Source organism: Corapipo altera, unplaced genomic scaffold, assembly GCF_003945725.1.
Source record: "Corapipo altera isolate COAL_440 unplaced genomic scaffold, ASM394572v1 1, whole genome shotgun sequence".
NCBI lineage: Eukaryota > Metazoa > Chordata > Aves > Passeriformes > Pipridae > Corapipo > Corapipo altera.
In genome coordinates, this window is record NW_020884873.1 from 33,282,222 (window position 1) to 33,306,687 (window position 24,466).

General features: G+C 37.3%; 1 protein-coding gene across 11 annotated transcripts in view; it reads left to right on the forward strand.

The window, feature by feature from the left end:
- The window catches only part of GRIP1 (glutamate receptor interacting protein 1), a 320,846-nt gene that overhangs the window by 207,306 nt on the left and 89,074 nt on the right, over nucleotides 1-24,466 (forward strand). For all 11 annotated transcript variants that reach the window (XM_027655497.1, XM_027655524.1, XM_027655533.1 and 8 more), the window contains exon 2: nucleotides 1,386-1,466. In XM_027655497.1, the coding sequence (XP_027511298.1) occupies nucleotides 1,386-1,466 (81 nt within the window). The remainder of the gene's footprint in view (nucleotides 1-1,385; nucleotides 1,467-24,466) is intronic.

The window sequence follows — 24,466 nt, forward strand, 5'->3', positions numbered from 1 at the left end:
TGTGTTTGTTTTGTTTTGTTTTGTTTTGTTAGGGGCCTGGGGGGTTTTTGGTTATTTATTTAAGCTTTTTTATTGTTGCATCTGCCTAACAGTAGCAGAGTTCATTACAAGAGTTCTGGGTTTAAAAGCTAACCAGCTCTTCCAGTCACTTCTTTGAGACCTGGATGTAAATTAAATTATGCTGACCAAACCCTTATCTCACTGGTATAAAAATGGACTACTGTCTTTGATGCAAGTTTCTAAAGGAGTTTGAGACGTTGCCAGATGTAAAGAGCGCAATTGACAAAGAAGGATTATAATGTCAAGAGTGTCATCTGAGAAGAAAAACTGATTCTCCAGAAAGTTTATATAGTTCTACTTGATCTGAGGATGCTATATTAGATAATGTAGTCTTTGATTCCTCTGCTCATTGATCAGTATTTAAGCATGTATTTTTGCACATGCTGTAGACACATCGATCCTTTGCAAGATGAAGGAAAATATGCCAACAGAAGGATTTGATGACACTTTAAAGTCTTTGAGCACTCAATTATAGGGAAAGCAAGACAGAACCTAATTTCTTCTGATTACTTTTGTTTGATTGAAATAATAAAATGCATAATACTATTTCTTCTCTTTTATTCACATTTCTGCCTTGCACTTATAGCTTGTTCTTTTCAAAGCTATGATATAGTTAATTTTTTTCCCTGTGGTCGTCCTGCTCTTAAGAGGGATGAAGAAGTGACTCACTTTCTGCCTAATGCTTTCTCTAGTTGATGACTCATCAGCTTATTCCACCATTAGTGGTCTTTTATGCACTGAAGTTGATCAGTGGGTGTTCCACATAGTTTCCTATTTAGACACAAACAGTTACAGTGGTGATCTTTAGGCACAAATGTGCCTGGCCTATTTGGCAACAGCTTTCTGATGTTTTCCCCAATCAATCATTGCAACAGAAAAGGAACCACCCACTAACAGATCCCAAAGGAAAAGGAGTGCATCTTTACAGCCAGAATATTCAAAAGCTTCTGGAAGCCTTTCACTCCTGAACAGGGATAGCACCTCTCTCACTCAAGTCCTTGGCATGTGAAACTTCTTAACATGAGAAAAGGGAAATTTCTATCATTATGTTATAACTGAAAAGGCCTATGTACATCAGACCTATCATCGATATGTATTATCTCTAGTTTGAGTTTTAGCACATCTTTTTCAGCTCTCCTATTCAGAGCCTTTGTCATTGAGTCTAAACATGGCATTAGCATTGAGTCAGCATTCAAAAATACCCATCCTGCTCACAGCAGCTCTTGTGATCTGCATTGCTAGTTCACACAGTATTTGGGTAAAAATTATGTTGTTTTTAACATTATATTTAACAGTAACTGGAAATGTTGCTTGTTTCTGTTTAGATGAGAGTCCCTACACAAAATCTGCAAACCAGGCAAAGGCACCTGATGGAGCACTGTCTGTGAGGAGACAGAGTATTCCAGGTAAGACTTGCTTTGCTTTTTATAACACCTAACTTGTTTTGAACAACAAGGTGATACTAATCAAAATTCAATTAGTTATAAAAAGCAAATGAATTACAGTTGCTACCAAGCAACTTTATAAAGAAGGTTCCATAGGAGCTGTAAGATGTTCCCACAATTAGGTTACCTCAAGCTTTTGCTGTGAAGAACATCCCCGTATCTCTGTCTTTTGCAGCAGATTTGAGACATTGAGCACAACAACCTTTTCATCAGAGACCCATGTATTTTCAGGCCCTATGAAATCTGTTCTTTGATATCTGGTTTCGATTGTGTAGGGAGATTGGCCCATATTTTCTATTACTGATTGGCCAGGCTCAGAAATCCAACAGGGCAACACTCTGCCAGGGTTCTCATCTTCATGTAATTTTCTGCCACACCTATGCCCATCCTTGTCTTTTGTGTTGTCACATCGCACAAAGCTGGACCATTAGATAAATGGTTAAAATAAGTGATCTTTGAACCTCTGTCTCTTTTATTTACTTCAAACAAGTCTGCAAAATATGCCCATGGAAAACAAGCTTTATATGCATATTGTGCAGAAATCTAAAGGGATTTTCAACTCAAGTAATATTTCACAGAACTTTTAATGAAAACAAACTCTGAGAAGGGTTGCACACAGGTGGAATTACTGATGTTGCCAGTCTCACCTCAAGCACAGTAACCTCTGACTTGAAGGGAAGATGCATTGCAACAGAAATCAGAAACTGTAAGGTCATGACTTAATGACTAATGTTAACACTACCTGCGCTCCTTGGCCTTATTGTTGAACAAAGATACACAGCTTACAGGGTGTCTGTGGATGGGGGAAGGAGCTCAGACCTTTATCACCGCTAGGCTCAGATCTCATCCCAATAGCTATTGTGAACAGCAAAAGTACGTTTTGTGAATGCTTTGTCTGCATGTTTCCATGTGTGAGAGAGACCAAGCTGGCTGATTGACTGTTGGTTATAATGAACATTTTTGTTCATTGTTGAAAACATCCTAGTGAATTAAAGATTGTTATTTTATAGTAGAATCATGCATATCATAACCACTGTGAAATGACATGACTACAGTGTCCAGTGTCCAATTATTGTTATGAGAAAATATTTAATTATACAACATCAACCAAGTTTTTTTCTAATCCAAGTCAATACAAATCAATATTCATTGTTCTTCAGAGTGAATTAGAATCTGGTACCTTTTTGAGTAATGCTTTAGCTCATAGGTCAATAATATTTATGACCTTGGAAGTGTTCAATCTTTTGATTTTTTTTTTTTTGCTGTAAACTTAGTAATGTTTTTTTATGGTGTAGTTACTGTATTTGTAAAACATATATGCTAATATCTGAGTACAGACTGAAGTTTGTGGTTTCACATGACATTTTGAGAACTACTGATGATTTTCACTACTGTTCTTTAAAGAGAAGGTTTGATGAAAACTGAACCAGTACAATTTTTCTTTAGAGCATTTGGTAAGATTAGGAATTTTAGGTGTTGAGTAGTCTTCATGGCTAATGACCATTTATTTTGCTTTTTTTATGATATTGTGGTATATTCTGGAGTTTCTGAGAGCATTGCAGATGAATTTTTACTATTAGTCAGAGTTTATTCAGAGAGATAATGCTGAGATGTGCTTTACTGTATTTCAGGTGTTCTGAAAAAAATTATCTAAGCTTATGTATGTTCTTCAGCTTTTAATATAGTGTTGACATTTATCTGAATGCCTTGTTGCATCTCTAGACCTTAGGAGCTCCAAAGGATAAATGAGCTTGAGCTGGTTGGATATTTAAAGAAATAAAAATTAAAACTTTTTCATGTCCTGACAAATTCTCATTGTAACACAGTGGATGTTGTGGGTTTGAATACGTAAATGGCTTTGCAAAACTAAGTAGTATTTTGAGAATTAACTTGAAGATTTAGGAGTTGACTGAAGTTTCTGAAAATAACCTGTAAAAATTTATATCACTTGGATGCTGAGAAAATTTGACTCGACATTTTATATGTAAGATACCACCTTGTAAATAGCTTCTATTCTTGCTTGTCTGCAGACATTTTATCCACATTATGGATTAGTCTTGACACAGATGCAGAAGCATCCCAGCTAGCTGGCTTGGTTTGGCAATAGGAGGTGTACTAGTTGTATTAACTAGTATGAGGCCAGAAGTAGTACACTTGCTTTAGCTTGGGGGCGGGATCACAGTTCTGACAGTATGTAGGTCAGCTCCAAATAGCTTTTGAATTGAAAGGTATGATGCAATGAACCTAATAAATTCTTCTGGACCTGGATGGAAACATGTCAGCTGGAGTTACTGTCAGTAATCCTTACATGGAGAGCTTACCCCTGTATGGAAAGTATTCATTTCTATTCCGCCCAAATGGTATGCCTGATAAAACATCACGTTCCTGAACTGCTGGTTTTTTAAGCTTGAAGCATGGTAGTATCTTTGACAGTATAACTGTCTATTCCACTTGATGCTCTGTCATTCCTTAGATGTGGACAGCAGATGTCCTATTTCCAGGAAATGCTCTACCTGTTGAATCAGCCAAGAGAAAACTTCTGGATTTTAGCAAGGTAATTGATTTTATGCAGAGCTTGCACAGGTTTGAACAATCTGTGGAAGAAACACTAGTGAAAATATATATACAGGATGTGTGATGTAAATCTTCCAGCTTGGTATGGGATCATGGCATCTCCCTGTGTCTGGTTAAAGTTCCTTCTCGTGACATTTGAATTCACTTTAAAGGGCTCCACTGCTCCATCCTTTTGGCCAGCTATCAAAAAGTGAAGCTTTTGTTGCTGTGAGACCTGAAACTGCTATACCAACTGTAAACCCCAAGAAGTGGTTTTTATCCTTCCATGTGAAGCTGTATTGAAAGCGCAGTATTGATGAGCAGTGACTGAGTGCGCAGAGAAGTAATGTAGCTCAGGCTCGTGGAGCTCATGGAGCTCAGGCTCAGTTTATTTTACAGGAAAAAAATGTTGAAATAGTAATTTTATAATTAAAGTCAAATGAGCACATACTGTGAGAGATCAGTGCACTGAGTTTAATGCCTTTCATCCCCAGAAGGAAGGAATGGATTAAGCATCTCCCTGGAGCAGAACTTGCTTATTCGAGATACAGAATGGATTATTCGTGTGATGAGACTATGTGTCATATTTACCATGTCTTCACATGGTGCAAAATCAACAAGCAACAGATCCTTTCAAAGGGATTTATAGAATTGCTGAAATTATATTTAATTCAAATTATATGCATTAATATAATGGACTTGGAAACTTGGACTTAATTTTGCATATATGTAGTCTTTAGTTACAGTTATATATATGATTGTTTGAAACGTTACTTAGCTTCACAGTCAGAATTTCTTAACTTAAAAGTGAGCCTTAAGGTAATGCCATCATTACAAGCAGCCTGCAAAGTCAGAAACAGGTTTTCTCCTCCAAACATTTAAATTTAGACTGTTGACCAGTATATAATGAAACCTTAGTACTACTCTGCCCTTACAGAAACCAAGTGGAACGTTATTGTGCCCCATTCAGGAAAGTTATCACTGCAGGACTAGTGTTAAGGCACATAAATGAAAACAATGTGTTTCAGAATTCATGGGTAAGATCCTTCCCTCAGAATTACAGATGCAATTAAAAAGTCTGTCATTTAAAAATAAAGTATTTGTTATTCACTTTAGATGTAGATGGCTGTAGTTCCCACTGAGTTCCTGGACTGAGGTTGCCTGGTTTGCCAAGGGTCCAAGCAGTGCCCAGCCAAGGGCATGCGTTAGGAAAATAGCACTTGAGTCAAAGGTGTTGCTCCTGGGATTGCTTTTTCCTGCAGCAGCTTTAAAAAGGACATCAAATGTTCCTATGGCACTGACACAATGTCAAGAGCTGATGGCAGTGTTCAAGAGGCACTTTGAAGTCAAGGAGACCTTAACATTTGCTTCAAGATAAGCATGATCTCAGTGCTGTCCTGAATATGGGCAGGCTGAATAGCTACTCCCATGCTTTTCAAACTAAAATCCAATGCCCTCTTATCTGTTTTAACAGCATGGATAAATCAGGCAACACTAACGCTCTGCAAGTTGTTCTCTTCATTCATCTATTTGTTTAGGGGGATAGAGGGGAAAGAAATGACCTCACACAAGAATAAAAATAATTCCTTTGTGAAGCAAAAATAACTCACTATAAATTTGAGACTAAGCAAAATATTTCATAAAATCTGCAACAGAAGTATAATTTTGTTTTTAGTCCAACTCTGGATGTGTTTTTTATTGAGTCTTAAAAGTTACTGTTATTAAAAAAAATAGTAAAAAACCCACAATTTTTTAAGATTAAATGTTTCAGCTTCTCAATGTTTGATTTTTGTTCTTTGAATTAATTAGTAAGTTTCAGTTAAATTTTCAAATGGGTCAAAACTCAATTATTTTTCACAAGAAACAAATTTGTGCCTAATCTACTTAATATTAAATTAAGCTACTTTAAAAATCCATACTTTTTACTTCTGGCACCTACTGACTTAAACATCTGCACTACAGCAGACTTCTAGACATGTAAAGTCTTGTTGCCTGAAGTAGTCAAGGGCTCAGAACTATTTATGTGAACTATATAATAGGAGAGTTATTTGAATCATCTGTGAATTCAGAGATTTGGTTTAGCTAGGAGGATTGCAGTTGTGTAGCTGTCTCTTTCCTAAGTAAATTTTTGGCACCAAATAACAAAGAGACGTTGTGGAAATATTTCCTTAAACTGAGGAAGTTTCCTTTTCTCTGAGACGTAAGAATAACACAGCTGCCTGCCTTCTGCCCTGCTCAATACACCTAGCAAAAGGCCCTTGAAGTCTTGTCCTCATCATGTTATGTTTCTCCTCCCACATAACCCTTGTGCTCCAGCTGTGCCTGCCTCTGGGACCCACAGGAGCTTTCCCAAGTTTCGTTTCAGCCACATTCTACTCCACATTGATAACTGATCTGCTGAACAGGCAAATTGTCTGGATTTATGGTGGAAGCGCATGCCCACTCTTACAGAGACAAGCAGGAAAGACCAAACCCAGATGTTAAAAATCATTCTTTTGACATTTTCTCCACCATGAGGAGCCTCTTTTTCTCTCTAACCGGTTTTTTATTATTATTATTATTTGTCATTTGAAAGTTTTATATGCAGCTGCAGGGATATACTAACAGGTCAGTTGTTAAAATAGGTCACTGTACTCTGAAGGAAAATTGTCAAGACTTTGAAGTCTGAAATTAAAATGACTAGATTTTTCAGTTCCTTTGTACATGTGTAAATACTGCACTTTCTTTCCATACAACCTGATTCTTTGAAGCAGGCTATAATACAGGTTTCCAATTTCAGCACAGTGTTTGATCTCAGAAACAGAGCTAACCATGAAACTCAATGGAAAACAGTGTGAATGTACAGCCCTGAACTCATCCTCTACAGTGATTCAAGCTCTGGGATTGCTATTAGTAGCAGTTTTGCAGCCTTGTTTGGGAGGAGTTTGGCAACAGGATTTTAATGCAAAAATAAAATGTTAAACAAACATAATTTTAGGGTAGGCTGAATTTTGAACTACTGAGCTAGAAGGGAGCAAATCAAAGAAGTTTAAAATGCTTTGCAAAGATAATATTTACAGAGCTGATACTAAAATAGTAATTACTGTATGATGTAGTGTCCTCAGTAATTGCTTAGGACACAAAATATTCCTAGGAGAAGTTATGAAATACTAAATTATTGTAATAAAACCAGTAATTAACATCCTGGGATTTTCTGGCTCAGAAATGTTTAAATACACAATGTATATGTCATTAGAAAGCAGTAGGGCAGTTTTCTTTTGATCCTTGGCTCTGAACACATACAGGTGCCATGCTGTTTACAAAAATACAGAGGTACACCTTTTTTCCCCCCTCCCTGACCCACAGCCTGCTGTGCAGCGAATGTTCATATTTTGACTCAGGCTTCATGAAATGTGGCTGTCCTGTGGGGTTTGTCTACTGTGCACAACTAATGAACTCAAATGTGGGTTAGCTGGAAGCTGAAGAATTTTAAAGACCCTTCTACTTTCTTCACTATGATTTTGGGGGTTTTGTAACATCTAGAAATGTCTGTTTAATCCTGAAAATAAAAATATATTACTATCAGAAAACAAACAAAGGTTGTGAAGAAATAAGAAAATACTGAAGTTTATATTTATATAAAATAAATATAATTCCAGAAACCAGGCTGGATTACAGTTAGAGACAAAACATGTGATCCAGTTTTGATGTCCTTGAGTTGCCAATATAAAATTGTATTAGCTGAATTTAATATTGTGTGTGCTGTGCCACAATTTAAATACGGAGGAGCTCTGTACTGCATAGCATAACACTGGAATAGATGGAGTGAATTGCTTTTCTTTTACAAAACAAACTCAGAAATAAGGGAGAAATATGGAAAGTAATAGAGAGAAATAGAATGGTTTAAAAAAAAGTCCACATTGATTAAAAAAGAAACTAGACTTCTGAAGTGATCCTGGGATATAAGTTCCATTAAATGACACTGCTTAGGAAGGAAGACAGCTCCCAGGTTATTCCTGTAGGTCAGCTCTTAACACTTGAGCCAGATTTAAGTGACTGACAGATGTGACAACGGATGATCCATCCCCAGTGGGTAGATGTTTACCTGTGTGCAAACACTCCTCTGGAATCAGTTTTATTTTCCTCTGTGATTAATATGGCATTGGCAAGACAGCAGGTGTTCAAAAATAGCTGTTCTCATGCTTGCAGTTAACTTGGTTGAATTTCTTCAGACTCCCGTGTTGAGTATAACAGCAGAAGATTTAAACACTCCCATTATTTTTTTGGCAGAGTGCTCCTAATGTCAGCAGCCCCCTTTGCATCATATGCTACAGGGCAGGCACCTTCTCGAGCAGTGTTGCCTGACTTGTGCAGACCTCAGTCACCTTTTCCATCTTCATCAAAAGTAAAACCTGTCTTACCTTTGAGCTCAGCTTCCCTCAGATTTTGTAAGCACTCTGATGTCATGCATGCAGTGCTGTCTTAGCTAGTGCTTCATCCTTTTACCAAAATATTAGGCTTCACTGGCTAACTGGTTTTCCAGATTAAGAGCACGATTTGCCTGAGGAAACATGTTAGAATTATCCCCGACCTTTTTCATAGTTTGCATTGTTAGAAAAAAGAATTCCTTGCAAAAGTAAAATGTGAAAATAAAATGTATGTCAGTAAAAGCTGAGTTAGGAAATTTAAGTATGTGTCTACAAAAGCACTTTTTTTCCTCAATTTGCATTTATCTCATAGACACTTACTTTTACTGTGTACTTTTAAAAGTCAGCACAGAATGCCACTGAAGAGACTTTAAGCATTTAGAAATCCATTAGCAGCAACCTCTGCAGTCACAGTTATTATGGTAATGATCTTGGGTGATTTCCTAGCAGAAGCAAGCGTTTTGACCTGTGAAATGCAGATCACAGGCTAGTAAGCTTTTCTGCACTTGAGGTGTTTATTATATCTGCAAAGTCATTTGCTGATTTTCATGTCAGATGAGAGGCTGCAGTTGCTGTATCATTTACAGGCTTCCCTGTGTGTTTGTTTAACTTGCTGGAGGTTTATCAAATGGTCTGTGAGGCAGCTACAGAGCTATATGTCTTTTCATCTCCATTGCCATTGGAAATTCCTGAATTTGCTTTCTCATATTTAGTACTGAAAGAAGTAAGATATCTTTCTTGCCATTCCTCCTTCTCACCAAAATAGCTTTTTTGGAATGACTTCATATATGTCATTCATGTAAACATGTTCCATGATGCTGAAAAACCTCAGAATGATTAACTGCTCGGAGACTGTTGTATCTTTAAGCAGCAAGGTATTTGTTTATTCAACATTGGGAACAAGCCAGCTCACACTGGACAAACTTGTTCCACCTGAAAGTGCAAAAGTAAGTCATTTTATGCACTTTAGATACATAGTTACATCATTTAACATACATATTAATAAGTACACTGGTCTCTGGACAAGTCTTTCCAGGCATGCACAATCTTCCACTGTGGGGATCTTCTCCTCAAGCCTTCATCCCTCTGGTGGTCGCCATGGATATCTTCCTCGATTTGACCTCTTCAATTTTCTTTGTTACATGACCTGAATTGAAGCTTTCAAAATCCTGGCTCTGGGCCTTCTATATCTTATTCAAACGTCTAGTTTACATAATTTATTACCGTGTGTGTACTACTCTTATTCTTTCTATAATAAGGCCTTCAGTCCAGTGAGCAGAACAGAACATGATATTAACCAGTGCTCCTAAACTGTTTTTCTAGCAAAACAGATAGAGCAAACAGGACAGGATATACCAGCTGAAACATTGTTAACTCTTTTTTGTGCCTTTTTGCCATCAATACACAGATAAACCCAAAATAAATTTGTCTCTTGTAGAAAATGAACAAAGGTCACCAAGTTTGATTTGCTGATGATTTATTTAAACATTTTCTTTACAGGTCTCCTATGTGCTAGTGTTTTACAATACTGAAAAGGATTAGAATAGAGAACAATTTAATTTCATTTCTTTTACCACAAAAGAGGGAGAAAATGCATTAAAGGCAATACTGTACATTTCATTCATTTTAATCAAAGTTGGTGATGTCTGTTGAAAAATTTATTCTCCTTGAAAAATTTGTTCTCCTCCTTCAGTTAGAAGATGAAGAATGCTGTAGAGGACATGTGAGGAGAGAGAAACTAGGAAAAACCCAAAGAAGGTTGGTTAAGACTAGGCTTGAACGAGAAGCATGGAGACAGTCTCTGAAAGAGGTACTGGACCAGATGGGAAAAATACATGGCTTCCCTCTCTCTTGGAAAGAGAGAGGAAAACCATATACTTATTAAAGGTCATATCAAGAGGTGACAACCACAGAGATATGTAACCTTGGGATTGTATAGCTGATCACAATTTATTCCTGGCTGAACGTAAAACTCATCAATCCCAATAATCACTGCATTTCACAAGAACTTATAAAACTCTTCTGCTGTGAAACTGGACTTTGACTGTCCCTTTTGAAATAGAGCAGCCCATTACAACTAACAGAGGTTCTTTATTGTTGTAGGTATAGTGGGTTGACCCTGACTGGATGCCGGGTACCCACCAAAGCCATTCTCTCACTCCCCTCTGCAACTGGTCAGAGGAGACAAAATATAATGAAGGTTTTGGGGGTTGAGATAAGGACGAGGAGAGATCACTCAGCAAATATCATCACAGGCAAAGCAATCTTGAAGTGGGGATATTAATTAAATTTAACAAAATCAGATAGGGATAATGAGACGTAAAATAAATATTAAAAACACCTTCCCTCCACTCCTCCCTCCTTCCCAAGTTCTACCTCCTTTCCCCCAGTGGTGCAGGGAGACAGGGAATGGGGGTTATGGTGAGTTCCTCACAAGTTGTTTCTGCCACTGCTCAGAGAGTGGAGTCCTTCCTCTGCTCCAGTGTGGGGTCCCTTCCACAGGTTACAGTCCTCCATTAAGTTCTCTAACGTAAATCAGTCCCGCAGACAACAGTTCTTCACAAACTGCTGCAACGTGGGTGGCCTTTCTATGAGGTGTAGTCCTTCTGGCACAGGCTGCTCCAGCGTGGGTCTCCACAGGTTCACAAGTCTTTCCAAGAAAGCCTCCTCCAGTGTAGGCTCCTCTCTCCACAGGTCAGCAGGTCCCTGCCATGACCCTGCTCCAGCATGGGCATCCCACAGGGTCACAGCCTCCTTTAGATATCCACCTGCTCCACTCTCCTCCATGGGCTGCAGGTGGATTTCTGCATCCCCATGGTCCTCCATGGGCTGCAGGGGCACAGCTGCTCCACCATGGTCTTCACCATGGGCTGCAGGGGAACCTCAGCTCCAGCACCTGGAGCACCTCCTCCCCCTCCTTCTGCACTGACCTTGGTGTCTGCAGAGTTGTTCGTATGTTCTCACTCCACTCTTCTCTGGCTGCAGTTTCATCTATCCAATGACTCTTTTTTCCTTCTTATATATATTATCACAGAGCTGTTACTATCATTCCTGATTGGCTCGCCTTGACCAGTGGTGGGTCCGTTCTGCAGCCAGATGGCATTGGCTGTACTGGACACGGGGGAAGCTTCAGCAGCTTCTCACAGAAGCCACCCCTGGCTACGAAAGTCTGACCACACAAACCAATACAGTAGGCAACTGAGAAGCTAAAGTTTAATATTGACTTCTTGAAAACAACTGCATTTCCACAGGATAGCACAGCTGGATTTTCATGGGGGAAGAAAGGAGAGTATCTTCAGAAAAATGGATATTACATGAGAAGATGATCCATAAGGAATGCTCAGGTTCCCCAGTCTGTTCAGAAGTAGTTAAATGTATTCAAAGTTTTTCTCTGAGTGGAAATCTATTTAAACATTCTTATGTATACTGTTATCAGTCCAGTATTGGAACAAAAATGTGTATTCAACAGAAAAAATTATTTCTGCATCATTCAGTCGCCAGTCCTCATGGGTCCAGTGTCACTAGAGAGGAAGAGCAAACAGTAAGTCTGTGAATACAGACTGAGTGGATTCAGAAGGGACTGAATAAATTAATTGGCAAGAGCTTAATATGTAAATATTACAAAGGCTGAGAAGCATTGTACCCTCTAATGTGACAGTACTGGATGTCAGGGAACTGTGGCAGGACTGGACTGGACAAAGTAGGCAGGTTCTCATTCTTTCCCTAAACAGGACTTTGTTTTCTCGCTTTCTAAGATGGAACAGGGCTGGATGGAGTGTTAGTCTGACCTAGCAGGGCACTGCTGTCTTTCAAAGCATATGACTAGCAAACGAATTCTAGGCGTTTTCCTTTAATGTGTGAGAGCTTGCTGATCTGTGAAGTTGAGGATAATTTTTAATCATTTGCCTCCTTGAGTCTTTTTGCACTTCATAAAGTGCACTTCTTTTTTGCACTTTTTCTCTTACAGTTATAGATAATTAACTTGATGTTTTTAATGTTCCTAATGTGTTTTCTAATACCTCTTTAAAGGACTTAATGCATGATTTCCATCTGGTTTTTTATTTTGATCTCCCTTTCAGATTTTGCGGTGATTGTAATTTCAGGGCATGAAGATATTAAAGAAATAATATATAGCCTACCAAGATAACAGCTCTGTCACACCAAAATTTGCTATTCTACATGTGGATAGTGGTTTGTCTTTGTTCTTTTCAACCGTTTCAGTGTGTCTTGTTTTCACTCTAAACCTTGACTTTTACATAAAAATCTAATTGTTATGTTTTTTGCAAAATTATGTGTCCTTTTTGCCAATATGAAGTGGCTTAGAGTGTTTTATATGGATAGGGAAAAGATTGTTTCAATTCTTTCAGGTTCTTTAAGGTTGTTTAATTTCTTTTAATAGCATTTTATAGCATAAAATCAGAAGAGGAAAAGAGATTTTGGTGCTTGTGTGTTTTCCTCATCACATCCTTGGTACATGGGGCAGACAGAGATATGAAGTCGTGCCTCATGGTGTAGAATAAAAGAGGTAGGTATGTTTGTTTTGTGTAGGAGCTGTAAGACCTCAAGTTAATCATAGCATCATTGCAAACTAGCTTTTGTTTCCTTTCTATTTAAAAATGCAGAACAAAGAGCTTGTCCATTCAGGTTTTGATGTACTTGTTTTGAATTTATGTGGCGTTTGTGGGCCTGAGGAGACATTGGTGACCATCTAAACTTACAACTTCCTGGAACTTACTTATATCTCAACTTGTATTTGAATTATATTTTAGAGGGACAGTCAATCTATTTATGGTTGCTAGTAATACAAAACTCATCACAGCCTTTTGTGATTAAGTAGCCTCACTGCTTTTATTTCTGGCTTGAGTATGTGTAGCTTCAGCTTCACTTCATTTGTAATGAAGAGTTGTTTTTCATCAAAATTCACTTCATTCTTTATAGTCACTTCTTTATGAAATCACCATTTAATCTTCCCTTTGTTAAAGTAATCAAATTGTGCTTCTGGGGTCTTTGCTCCCAGGCATTTTTCTTTAACTATTCTGAAAATTCTTTTGTGACTCTCCTGTTCTGTATTTTGTTACTAATAATCTTGGTGAATCATGTCACAAGAAGGAGATAAAGCATCTGAGTGACAGTCAGTACTTCACTAAACACAAAGGTGGACTAAGTACTGCTGTGTTAAACTCTCCTGTTTATATCTTCATAGTTTGCATTAATTCTTCTGGCCAATGAGAGTTTTGATCACCAGGGAGGGTTCCCAAATACTTTTCTGGCAACATTAATTTCATAATTAATTTACTGGGCACCTGTTGTGGTTTTTTATATATAGTTGCATGCATCCATTCATATCTTTTACAGCAATAGAGTGAGGGACTTTTTTAACTTTGTAGGTGATATACAGGCTGGTAGAATGGAGGTACTCACCTTTTTGATTTATGGTCCTTGTCTAAATTGCAGATATCATTCTCACTTAATGTCTGCATGATTTGGGGAATCTGCTAATGTCGTGCGAATAAACACATTTAGAAGGATCCTTCTAATAAGTATAGTCTCTTTTATTAACAAACTGAAAAGAGTACAGAAAGCAAAACAGGAAATATTGGGGAAAATAGCAACAAGACCAAAATCAGGGGATTTCATTGCTCTTATTCACAGAGCACTCTGAATATCAATCCAGGCAGGAGCAAGTGCCAATCTTCAGTGCTAATTGATTTTATCAATGAAGTAAAATGAACCCAACTTAATAGTTAATTGTGAGACAAGATCATGCCAAGACCTTCTTCCCATATTAGATGACATTGTGACCCTGAATACTTGTTGGATAAATGATACAGAAAATGAGCATTGACCTATGAGGTAGTTAAGACCCACTGTCGTAGAAAAATGTGACACATGTTGCAGCTGAATTTTAGATATCACTGACGAATGATGAGTGATCGTACCTAGTAATACAGTGTGACTATTGATCCCCAAAATATTGCTTCTGTAAGTGAAAGTGAGAAGTAAAATCTGATAAAGGTCATATAGGGAAATCCTGCCATTATACTAGGACTGCAACAAAATGGACCAAATCTATAAAGAATGAAAATGCTTCAGTACGATTAATAATTTCTACGTAACTTATGTGGAACATATTCACATGGGAGTAAAAAAAAAGTGCTTTTCCAAAAAGATTTCAGATTTAGTCCTGGAATTGAAAGTTTAGCAAGTGTATTTGGAAGTCATTACAAACTTGTCGCTACAAAAAGAGATGCCTAGTAAGGAACTTCTGCAATTTTATGATGAGGATGATGCCTAAAACTAATGAGACCATTAAAAGCCAAGAGATTTTTCCTTAGCCCCTAACAAAAAATAATGGTGCAGTAGAGATCATATAGTGGGTGGGAACATATGTACAGTCATGGAGCTTGACTTACTTAATGCCATACCACAGAAAATAGTAGTAAAGCTGTTTAACTCAGTCTAGCATATGTGCTAGCCAACTAGGATGATAGTTGGACAGGATTATAATGTATGGTAAGACATGCTTTTCATAGACTGAGTTAAGGCTATTGGGAGTCTCAGAGCATTTTGGACAAGCAATGAATACATTTTATAGTCCCAGTTTTCTCTGTGTACAAAGTTGGAGTAGAGATTAGAGAATTTTTTATGCTGATCCACTGCACATTTTAATATATCCACTACCCTATAAAAATATCGTTGACCAGTAGTCAAAACATGGTTTTCTCAAGATGCCAGGGGGTCATCTTGTATTTTAATGCATGTGTGGCTTAAAAATAAGCATTATAAACTCAAACCCATACCAAATATTCTTATGAGATGATAGCAGCTAATGTTAGGCTGGTATCTCTGTCTCCAGCGTAAGCTCTGGGTCTTCGCTGAGGAAAGCATGATGAATGTGCAGACCTGTCTGACCTGCCTGAAGGTCACTTGCTGCAGACTTTGTTAAACCAAGAAGGGAAAGAAAATCCAGAGCAAATACTCTTATTACAGGCATTTTGTAAAATGTATAAACTAGGTGTTTTGTGGAAATATTGCTGGTGAAGCTGGGTTTGTCAGAAATATGAATTTTGCAGTATTTCTAAATGAGCAAAGTTTCAGAGTAGGTAAAGTGACATCAGCACGTTAAGTGCTGTCACTCTTCTGCTTGACAAATTGGTCTAAAATTTTTTGGCTTCTTTTTTTCACCCATTATGACTTCATCTCTGCTGAGAGGGTTTGACATCATATCCACAGTTATATAGTAACACTGGAGACTTTTTTTAAATGTAGATCTACCCTAAGTAGAAAAGGTTTTTGGAGGTGGAAAATGCAAGACATTTATGCAGAGCATACAATAGTTGACCTTGTTTTACAAATGCTGAGAAAAAATTATGGCAAATGTGTTTATTGGATAGTTTTGTTTAGGCAGAAATCACCTTTCCCATCTATTTTCAGTCAAAAAAATCGTGGACGAGGTGACATTCAGAATAAGCTATATTTGAGCAATTAAGGTAGACCATATCTAGAAACATTTATCATTAGTATTTCTTCTGAATTCTCTAGTTTAGATAAACAGTTCTGTGCTGTATTAAATACTGTCAGCAACATCTCTTGCTCTCTGTAGGAAATCCTACATTTTACCTAGACATTATGCTAATCTTTCTGGCCATTTTAAGGAACTGTTTGTTGCATACTTACAAGTAAAAACAGATCCTCTCATGCCAGATATTCTTTGTAGGTGTAAATCTTGGCTGTGTAAGGTACATTCAAACTGGTATGATACCTTCCCATTAACAATGCTAAGGTAAGTGGTGTTACAAAAATGACAGAAATGCTAAACATGTCTGCATGGTTGGCATATGGTATCTTTTATATGTATGCTAAGCTATAGAACAGACTGTAAATTAGATAAAAACCAAGCCATTAAATCTGAGTATCTGATACACTTTGAGGACTGGAGTGACATCCTCGAAGATTTTGGAAGTTACAGCTGCAAAATTCGAGACTGTAATTAGATCTCTGCTCAATTTATTTCCCAGGAATTAATGGTTTAAAGGGAAGCAAATGAGATGGTTTGTTTTTTCTGTCAAAATGTTCATCTGACACAGAAGAACAAAAGGGGGGATGAGCTTTTTATATATCTAAAGTCTAGATCATGGTGCTTTTTTTGCATTAAAATGTCTGAAAATGGGAGTTAAGGGATCCAACTAGTTCAAGTTGGTGCAGCTGATACCATACTTGGGACAGGCAAGTGAGTAAACCTATAACAATTTTTCAAAGCAATTTAACTGCATAGTAATACAAAGAAAAAGATTTGGCCATCAGTCTTCTCAAGTGAAATGAATGACAGGTGCAGATGCCTGGTGTCTGATCCAGATAGAAATTTCCCAGTGGTGCAGACCTCAGCTGAAAAACATTGATTTATTAAACCTGGTTTAGTTAATAAATCCAGTGATGAAGCATAAGTGAACCACACATGGATTACTCTGCTGTGGGGACCCCAGCCTTTCCAGGCTTTTGGGCCCACAGCACAGCATACAGCTGGTAGCAAATGGGTATAAGCAGCAGCAGCAAAGCAAAAAGATATGAGCCACAGGGAGCGGAAGTTTGTTTCGTTTTAAAAACACCCACATATTGGTTTACCTGGAGAGGAAAAATGTTTCAGAATGCAGTTGTTTGTATAACTCGCCTAAGTTTTATACCAAACTGGAACCATATGAAATGTGAAAACACAGTTTTTCCATAGTTTTTCCTTCAGTTCTGGTTAGCAGATTTTACAGTCGATAACAGAAGTCTCTGCACTGAGGCCTCTCTACTGAGAGAGGTCTGTTAGATTCCTTAAGTGATTTTTGTAAGCTTAAAATGTAAATATTTTGAAATTTTTCAGTATTTCAATATTTTAAAATTTAAATATTTCCTTTTAAAATAGTGGCAGTATATCTTTTAGCAGCGGAGGAGAAAGAAACAGGGACAGTCACATCTTGTGAGTTATTTGCATGGAGTCAGCAACCTGAGGTAGTGCTCACAAGCTTCAGTTTCCTTTTTTTTAAGAACAGCCTTCATTAAATGACAGCTCTTTTTCACAGGCAGTCTTACTTTAAAATACATATTTTCAACAGCCATACTTTAATTTGTGTTAGCAGTTTCCCCTGTTTGCATCCTTGTTGAGAATCTGCCTTGTGATTGAAACGTCATCAAAGCTTCCAGTTAGTACTGTTTAGCTGAATCTTTGTCTGTTTCAGTCTATTTGAAGATTTTAGCTATTTCTTCAATTCACAGAAACATTTGCCTGTCTGTCTTAGTCTCTTGGTCATGGAAAGAAGACAAGGACCTTGTAATAGGCACAATGGACAAGATGTGTCTTTGAAATAGAGGTGAACCAGAATATACCATTAGCATGTCTTAATATTTTGGAGAAACAGGTAGATCTAGTCTTTGTTCCTTTTCACTTGAAGGTTATGGAGGATAAGGGGAAACATTCAAAGAAAAGACAAAAAACTTCCCTGTGAAACATGCATCATATTTTGGAGTTTGACAGAGGAAAGCTTTTTTTCCCTGTGATATATAATAATGAGGCTGCTCCGGGATAGAATAAACCTCTCAAGCTGATATCAATTTCAGATTTTTGCCAAGATCTACAATCAGCTTCTTGAAGTGACCTGAAGATGAAAAATATTCCTGTTGTCCCACAGGCTAATACTAGGTGCTAATATGGTGCCGTCCCAGTTTTTGTGCTAATCCAATGGGATATACTGGCAATTTAGATGATAAAAAAAATCACATAGGTACATTCTTGCAGCTGTGCATTTTACTGTTTTACTGCAGTGATCTATTCTGCAAGTTTGACTATCTAATAAACTAGTCCGTGCAAAAGAAGGCATCTGTCTTCATTTCTTCATTAGTTCATTATGTTCATTATGCATACATTAAACTTCAGGGAATAAGTACAGAGATTTATTAGAGAGTTAGAGAGCACAGGTTAGCAGCCAAGAAATGCCTAAATTATTCCTTTTGTTTTTTCCCCCCTTTTTCCCTCCATTTTTTTTCCCCTGTTGGCAAACTTATTTCACGGGAATAGTAAATTCTTGTGGATTTTAAATGCTTATTGACAGCTAAAGTCATCACTGTTTCTGTGATTTGATAAACTTTAATGTAAACCAGTAGCTTATTTTGTAGTTCTCTAACCCTGCTTTTCCATTGGCTTTAACTATATTTTTTCTTCATCTTGAATGAGTAAATTAATGATCGTTTTTTTCCCAGGTATTTTTTCCGTACTATAAACACCTGATAAAAAATCATTGCATCCTATTTCTCGGGCAGTGTTGCATATTAAACACCCCCCCGAAGCCATCTTTGTAGCTTTAGTTTTGTATCAGATTGAAGGATACAAAAAGAATGAATCATTGAGAAATCACTTTTTAAAACATTCCTAACTATGTATTCTTTCAGTCTGATTTTGAAGTACCATCTTCCAGAAGTCAGCATTTCTGCATTGTGGTTTTCCATAAACGTAGACAGTAAGTAAACCATAATGGTATCAGTGATCATTGAGCACAAAGGAGAAAAGGTAAAATCTGTGGGAAGCATTCACTCACATTTTCCATTTTTCTCATTTTTTCATGCATATCTTATTCTTCCAAGGGTTGTCTAATCTTCTACACAGAGCCTTTGATAAACCCTTTTGTTATGCTGAATCTCCCTCAGTACTACCAAGTAGAAAGATACGGTGTGTGTATCATTCAACTTTGTATGTTCTGCACAGAGGTATATGACTCCTAAAAACTTAAATATCTGTTCCTTAATCCAAGTACAAGGAAAAATTCTACCGGCCCATTCCTCCAAAGTTCAAATATTTTAAAATTCACCATCCGTTATTTGAATACATGAACAATACTTTATGTAAAAAGCAGTGACAACGTTACTTTATCCTTTTCTGATCCTTACTGCTTCAGTTTTGTCATGATAATAGTGATCGTAACTACATGTCCTAAAAAGGAATTATGATGTCTTGTATTAACTAAAATGTTAAATTATATAGCAGCTGTAGATCGTGACAGGCAATGCAAAGTATGTTTAGCAAAATAATTGACAGCTCAAATGGAGAAAAGGGATTTATGGGCACTATTGCTGAAATTTACCTGGTAGCCACAGAATGTTAAAACATTGGAAGGAGCTGCAAAACATGTCTTAAATAGCAAAACCTAAGCTGTACATACAGTTCTTAATCTAAAATGGAAAGAAGATTAAGAGGTGATTTGATCAGAGGTTACTGTTCTGTATCTGCAGGGACATCCTGAATGTAATGGTGGTACTATATTGAGATCTTGGTCTTGAAGGCTTCTCTACTCCCAGTTCAGATAGACATTATCTCACATGTAGATTTTCCATCACATGACGTTTGCAAAGCCACATTGGATATCTTTCTAAAAGGTAATCTTTAGCCAGAGACACCACTAAATCATGTTTCTTTGCTTGTGTCACTCAGGAGGTCAGGAAGAGAATTGTTCTCGGTGATTCCTTCCTGCCTTGAGATTCACAAATGCAATCAATCCTGTAATCAATCCCATCTGATCCATTCTGGTAACTGTAGAAAGGAGAAAAACTGGAACAGTCAGGTTGTGCTTTTGTGAGTAGTGACACATCAGTACAAAGCAACACAAATTAGCAAGAGTTCTCTTGGTGTTAATTTCTCAATGAAGGAAACAGAGAGGAAGTTGGAGGTGAATTAATCAGAATGATGGGGAAAAGTTTTATAAATCAAAATCAGTGTCAAAGCTCTGTGCTGTTCTGCACAGCAGGATTTCTGCTAGCAAGGGATGAGGGTTAATGAAGCCTTTATCCCATTCAGACAGAAATATAGAAAAGACTAATGTCATGGAGCTCTGTCCTTTCTTCATCAGTAGTGTTAACAGAGACATGCAGAGGTGTTCAGGGTAGCATTGCTGATGCGCAAACCATTCTTGAGTTCAAGACTTCATTGCTTATAGCATGAAGCAAAATTCTCAATAGGAAATACTCGTTTCACATGGGAGAGACAAATTGGGGTAACTATGGGCATAGGCCTCAGCTCAAAAGTACTTTCTACTACCCAGTCCCCACCCCAGCCAAAAATGCCACAATTTGTAAGCAAAGAGGTTTGAGCTCTGGAAAGCTGTGTAATGTCTGTTAAGAGGTGAAGGTTGAGACTATCACTGTGCTTGTTTTTACCCTCCAATGTCCTTGCTTCAGAAAGTTCCACTTTGACAGTTAGTAAGCTGCTCTGGACCTCGCAAATGTTGAGGAATTTGACTGCCACCACAGATAACATGGAAGCAGAAAAATGCTTGAACTTTCTGAAACCTAGGAAGTGCCTCAAGGTGGAGCAGGTCCTCATTGAAAGATAAGGAAATTGATTGTTGAAAATCTTCGAGCATGCAGGTAGTGATCAGTGGATGGTATAGATACTCTCCTAAAGAAAACCATCAATGAAAACACTAGAAGTTCCCAGCTAGTTCAAGGAATAAATGTGCTTTAACTAGCACATCATTGAGCAAGTTTGTAGTTCGCATTGCATCTTTCTTCCAACCCTACTGCAAGGTGACATGTCAGGAATAAAAGTATCTTTTTTTGTACGTAATAATGCAAGAAAAAAGGGATTTTTTTATGATTGCACTAAATTGCATCTTCTTACAGTAATATATTAAAGTATTCATATTTACTGAAGCCAGATGTTTTAATAATTTATAATCTTTAAAATAATTTTTACCTCTAATTGAATTTCTTTGCTCAGGGATTATTAATAGTAATTTTGTGGGTTTTGACACTTAAAATGTATCTTACTTTCTAAATCCATTTTAATTAAAGTTTTTTTTTTATTCTTCAATATATTTACAAGAGTCTAAGTTTGTAATTGGATTCTTAAGCTCTAATAAAGGATTGTTAAACTTGTATGTTTTCAATTTTCTCCTACACAGATGTTATGCAGTGTATTACATTCCACCTTTATGGACATCTACATGAATTTAGAAAACAGGAAGCAAAAGAGAAAAAAAATGGCAGAAATATACCTTAAAACTAAAAATACCTCCAGATGGCATGGAAGTTGTAAACATTTTCTTAGTGGCTGTGATTTTGGCCTTCCCCACCATTAGGCTCTCCCACACAATCCAAAACTAGGTGGAATGAAAAAAAATTGGTTTTCATGTATTTCCTTAGTAGTTGTATGCATTTTGTTCCTCCATAAGCCCTGTCACCAGCTATTTCAAGAAAATATGGAGAGGGAATGACTTGTTACTGTTATGACTATGTTTAGCCTGACACTTCCAGTCCTTGATGTAGGGGAAAAAAACAAAGTACAGAGAAAAGAATTCGGAAGTGTTAACTGGCAAAAATTCCTAATAGCCCCACTTAGAAGAATCAGATGCCATCATCTCTATCTTAAATTGATCTCTTTGAGTGTCAAAGTAATGGCATGAATAATTTTAGGTTGCTAGTACTTGGAATGTGTGGGAGGATTTTGAGTATCAATATGTATTCTCAGTTTGTTTTCTGGCATTATTGTGCAACTCAGTTGCAAATAAAAGCAAACAAAACAAAACAAAAAAACCCCCATGCTCAAAAACTGTCTCTCATTATGGAATTTCTGCAAGCAGGATATCCAGAAGACCAAAAAGGTTCCCTCACCACCACTTGTTTGGTTTGGAAAAACGTCTAGACAAGTGGCTATCCAGCTCCTACTTCAGTCTGCATATCTACCACAGTTAGCCAGGAGAAACCTCTCTGTTTCTTACACAGCTGCTGCCATGGACCACTTTTCCCTCTAAGTTCAAAGCAATGTTTTTTTGCATCCTCCTATGAAGCTATCCCTTGTAAGTTGGCTGTACAGAGATCATTCTTATCTTTTCTGTGTGAAGCTGCTTCTGTGTGAAAACTGATTTTACACCATGCCATATTATTCCATGCCATCTATTTTTTCATTTTCTGGCAAATGTTTACTGTTATTCCTGTCTGCGAGCAGTGGATTCAGACACTAGCAGAATGTTGTATCTTGAATATGTGCCATTGGTAGCATGGCTGTGCTGCTACTGGAGAAACACTGGGACTGCACTGTAGGCTGTGGGATAGAAATGTTAAGCCCTGAGAAGGTAATAATGATTTAACTCCAGTCACTGTTTCACTCCTGAAATGTAATTACTGGAGTTAGTATAGTGTGCTTTGATAACTGTGTCATATATCAGGTATTTTTTCCAATATTCTTCTGCTAAGAAATTGGTGAGGTTCTTGTCATTAAGAATGAAGAGACTTTTTTTTGTCTGCAACTGGCTTTCAGTTGGTGGTTATTTGATTTCAGGTTTCTGATATTTATATTAATTTCTGATCTTTTAGTTAGAAACAGAATTTCAAATATAATGCTTATGTTTGATGTTAAATTGAAGACCGCCCCTGTTGAATGCCTCAGTTGGGATTTAGAGAGAGTTGTCTGCCAAGGTATCCATTTCTGTGCCTTCAAATATGAAAAATGTACCCAAAACCAAATAGCACAAGAGCTAAGCTCTTTTTAGGCAGGAAACCAATGAACCCAGGTGTGAACTGTGCTTCTTTGTCCTGCAGGCCTGGTGTTTTCAGTGAGTTATGTGATCATGTCCTGTATATCACAGCCTGTGATGGATCATAAAATATCATTATTTGCTTCTCTGTGTCATACCTAGGCCAGGCAGCAGATTTTTTCCAGTTTATAAGCACTAGTGGAAGATATTTGTTTTTCAGATAATATTTCTGCAGTAGCAAAGTCATCTTGTAGATACTCTTATAGCTCATAGGGGAAAAAAAAAGAAAAAAAGGATCATCTCATGCCCTGTACACAATCAGAACAGCTGTTGGTATAAACCGAGTCTATTTGAGGCAGTTTTCCGCAAGTGTCTGAGCCTTACCAACCTCCTCTGCTTTCACTGAAAATGGTACAGCATTTCACCTGTACATTTATACAGGTTAACCTGTCTGCTGACCCAAGACAACCTGCATTGACAGTGGTGTAAATTTACGGTCCCATTAGTAAATGCAGTATATCATGCCTTTTAGATGTGCTCTGCTGCTCTTCAGACTCGTTTGTCTTCCACTGTGGATTGCTGGGTTCCAAACTAGGACTGGTTTGGGGATTGTCCCTCCACAGCCTGGAGAATACAGCCCAGCATAGACTGCGATCAACTCCATGTTTTCAGACTCTCTTCACCTATGGGGGGGGGGGGTTGCCTGTTTTTAATAGAAATTTAGGTGTTTTAGAAGTTAGCGACAGCCAGTCAGGAAAAGGGCAACAAGGAATGGTGCATTCATCATCTCTTGACATCCGTCTTGTCATACTAAGAGAAATATGCAACCCGCAGGACTTGAAGCATGGAGTAGGTGTGATGTCTCCACTATAACAAACTGCTGTCTCTTTCTTAGGAATTGACTTTACGTGATTTCTTTATTAAGCCATGAGATGCCTACTAGGATGAAAAGCAAAATGTTTTTGCTGCAGAATTTCTGCTGACATACAGGGGAAAATTCATTCAAGGAGAGCATTGACTGTATTTTCAAGAGACTTACCAATTATTGATTAAGTATGGGTTTGGTAGGAAAATATCGATAACAGCAAGTATTTTTTTACTTTTAGGTTAAGTTTCATTTATGCCCTGTTCTAGCAGCACTGAACAGTCTTATTCACTAGGTGGAGGATAGAAGTAAGCACTTGACCTGACTGTGTAGATTTTAGGCATTTTCTTGGATTTTAAAACGAAATTTTCACAGAAGGGACTCAGTATCTGGAAGGAAGGTAAATATTTTTCAGTTTAATATGTAAATTAGGAAATAAAATTGTAGTAATGTAGAAAATAAATGATAAAACTTTGGATTAAGAGTTCTCTCAGCTTTCAAATATTTGTCTGTGAAAAAATCTCTTTGTCATCTAGTATTTCATTTTCTTTTTGAAGAAGTGAGTATATTCCAGGTTCATAAATCTCATTAGAATTAATTTTCCATGCTTTTTATTCATAAAAGATATTATTT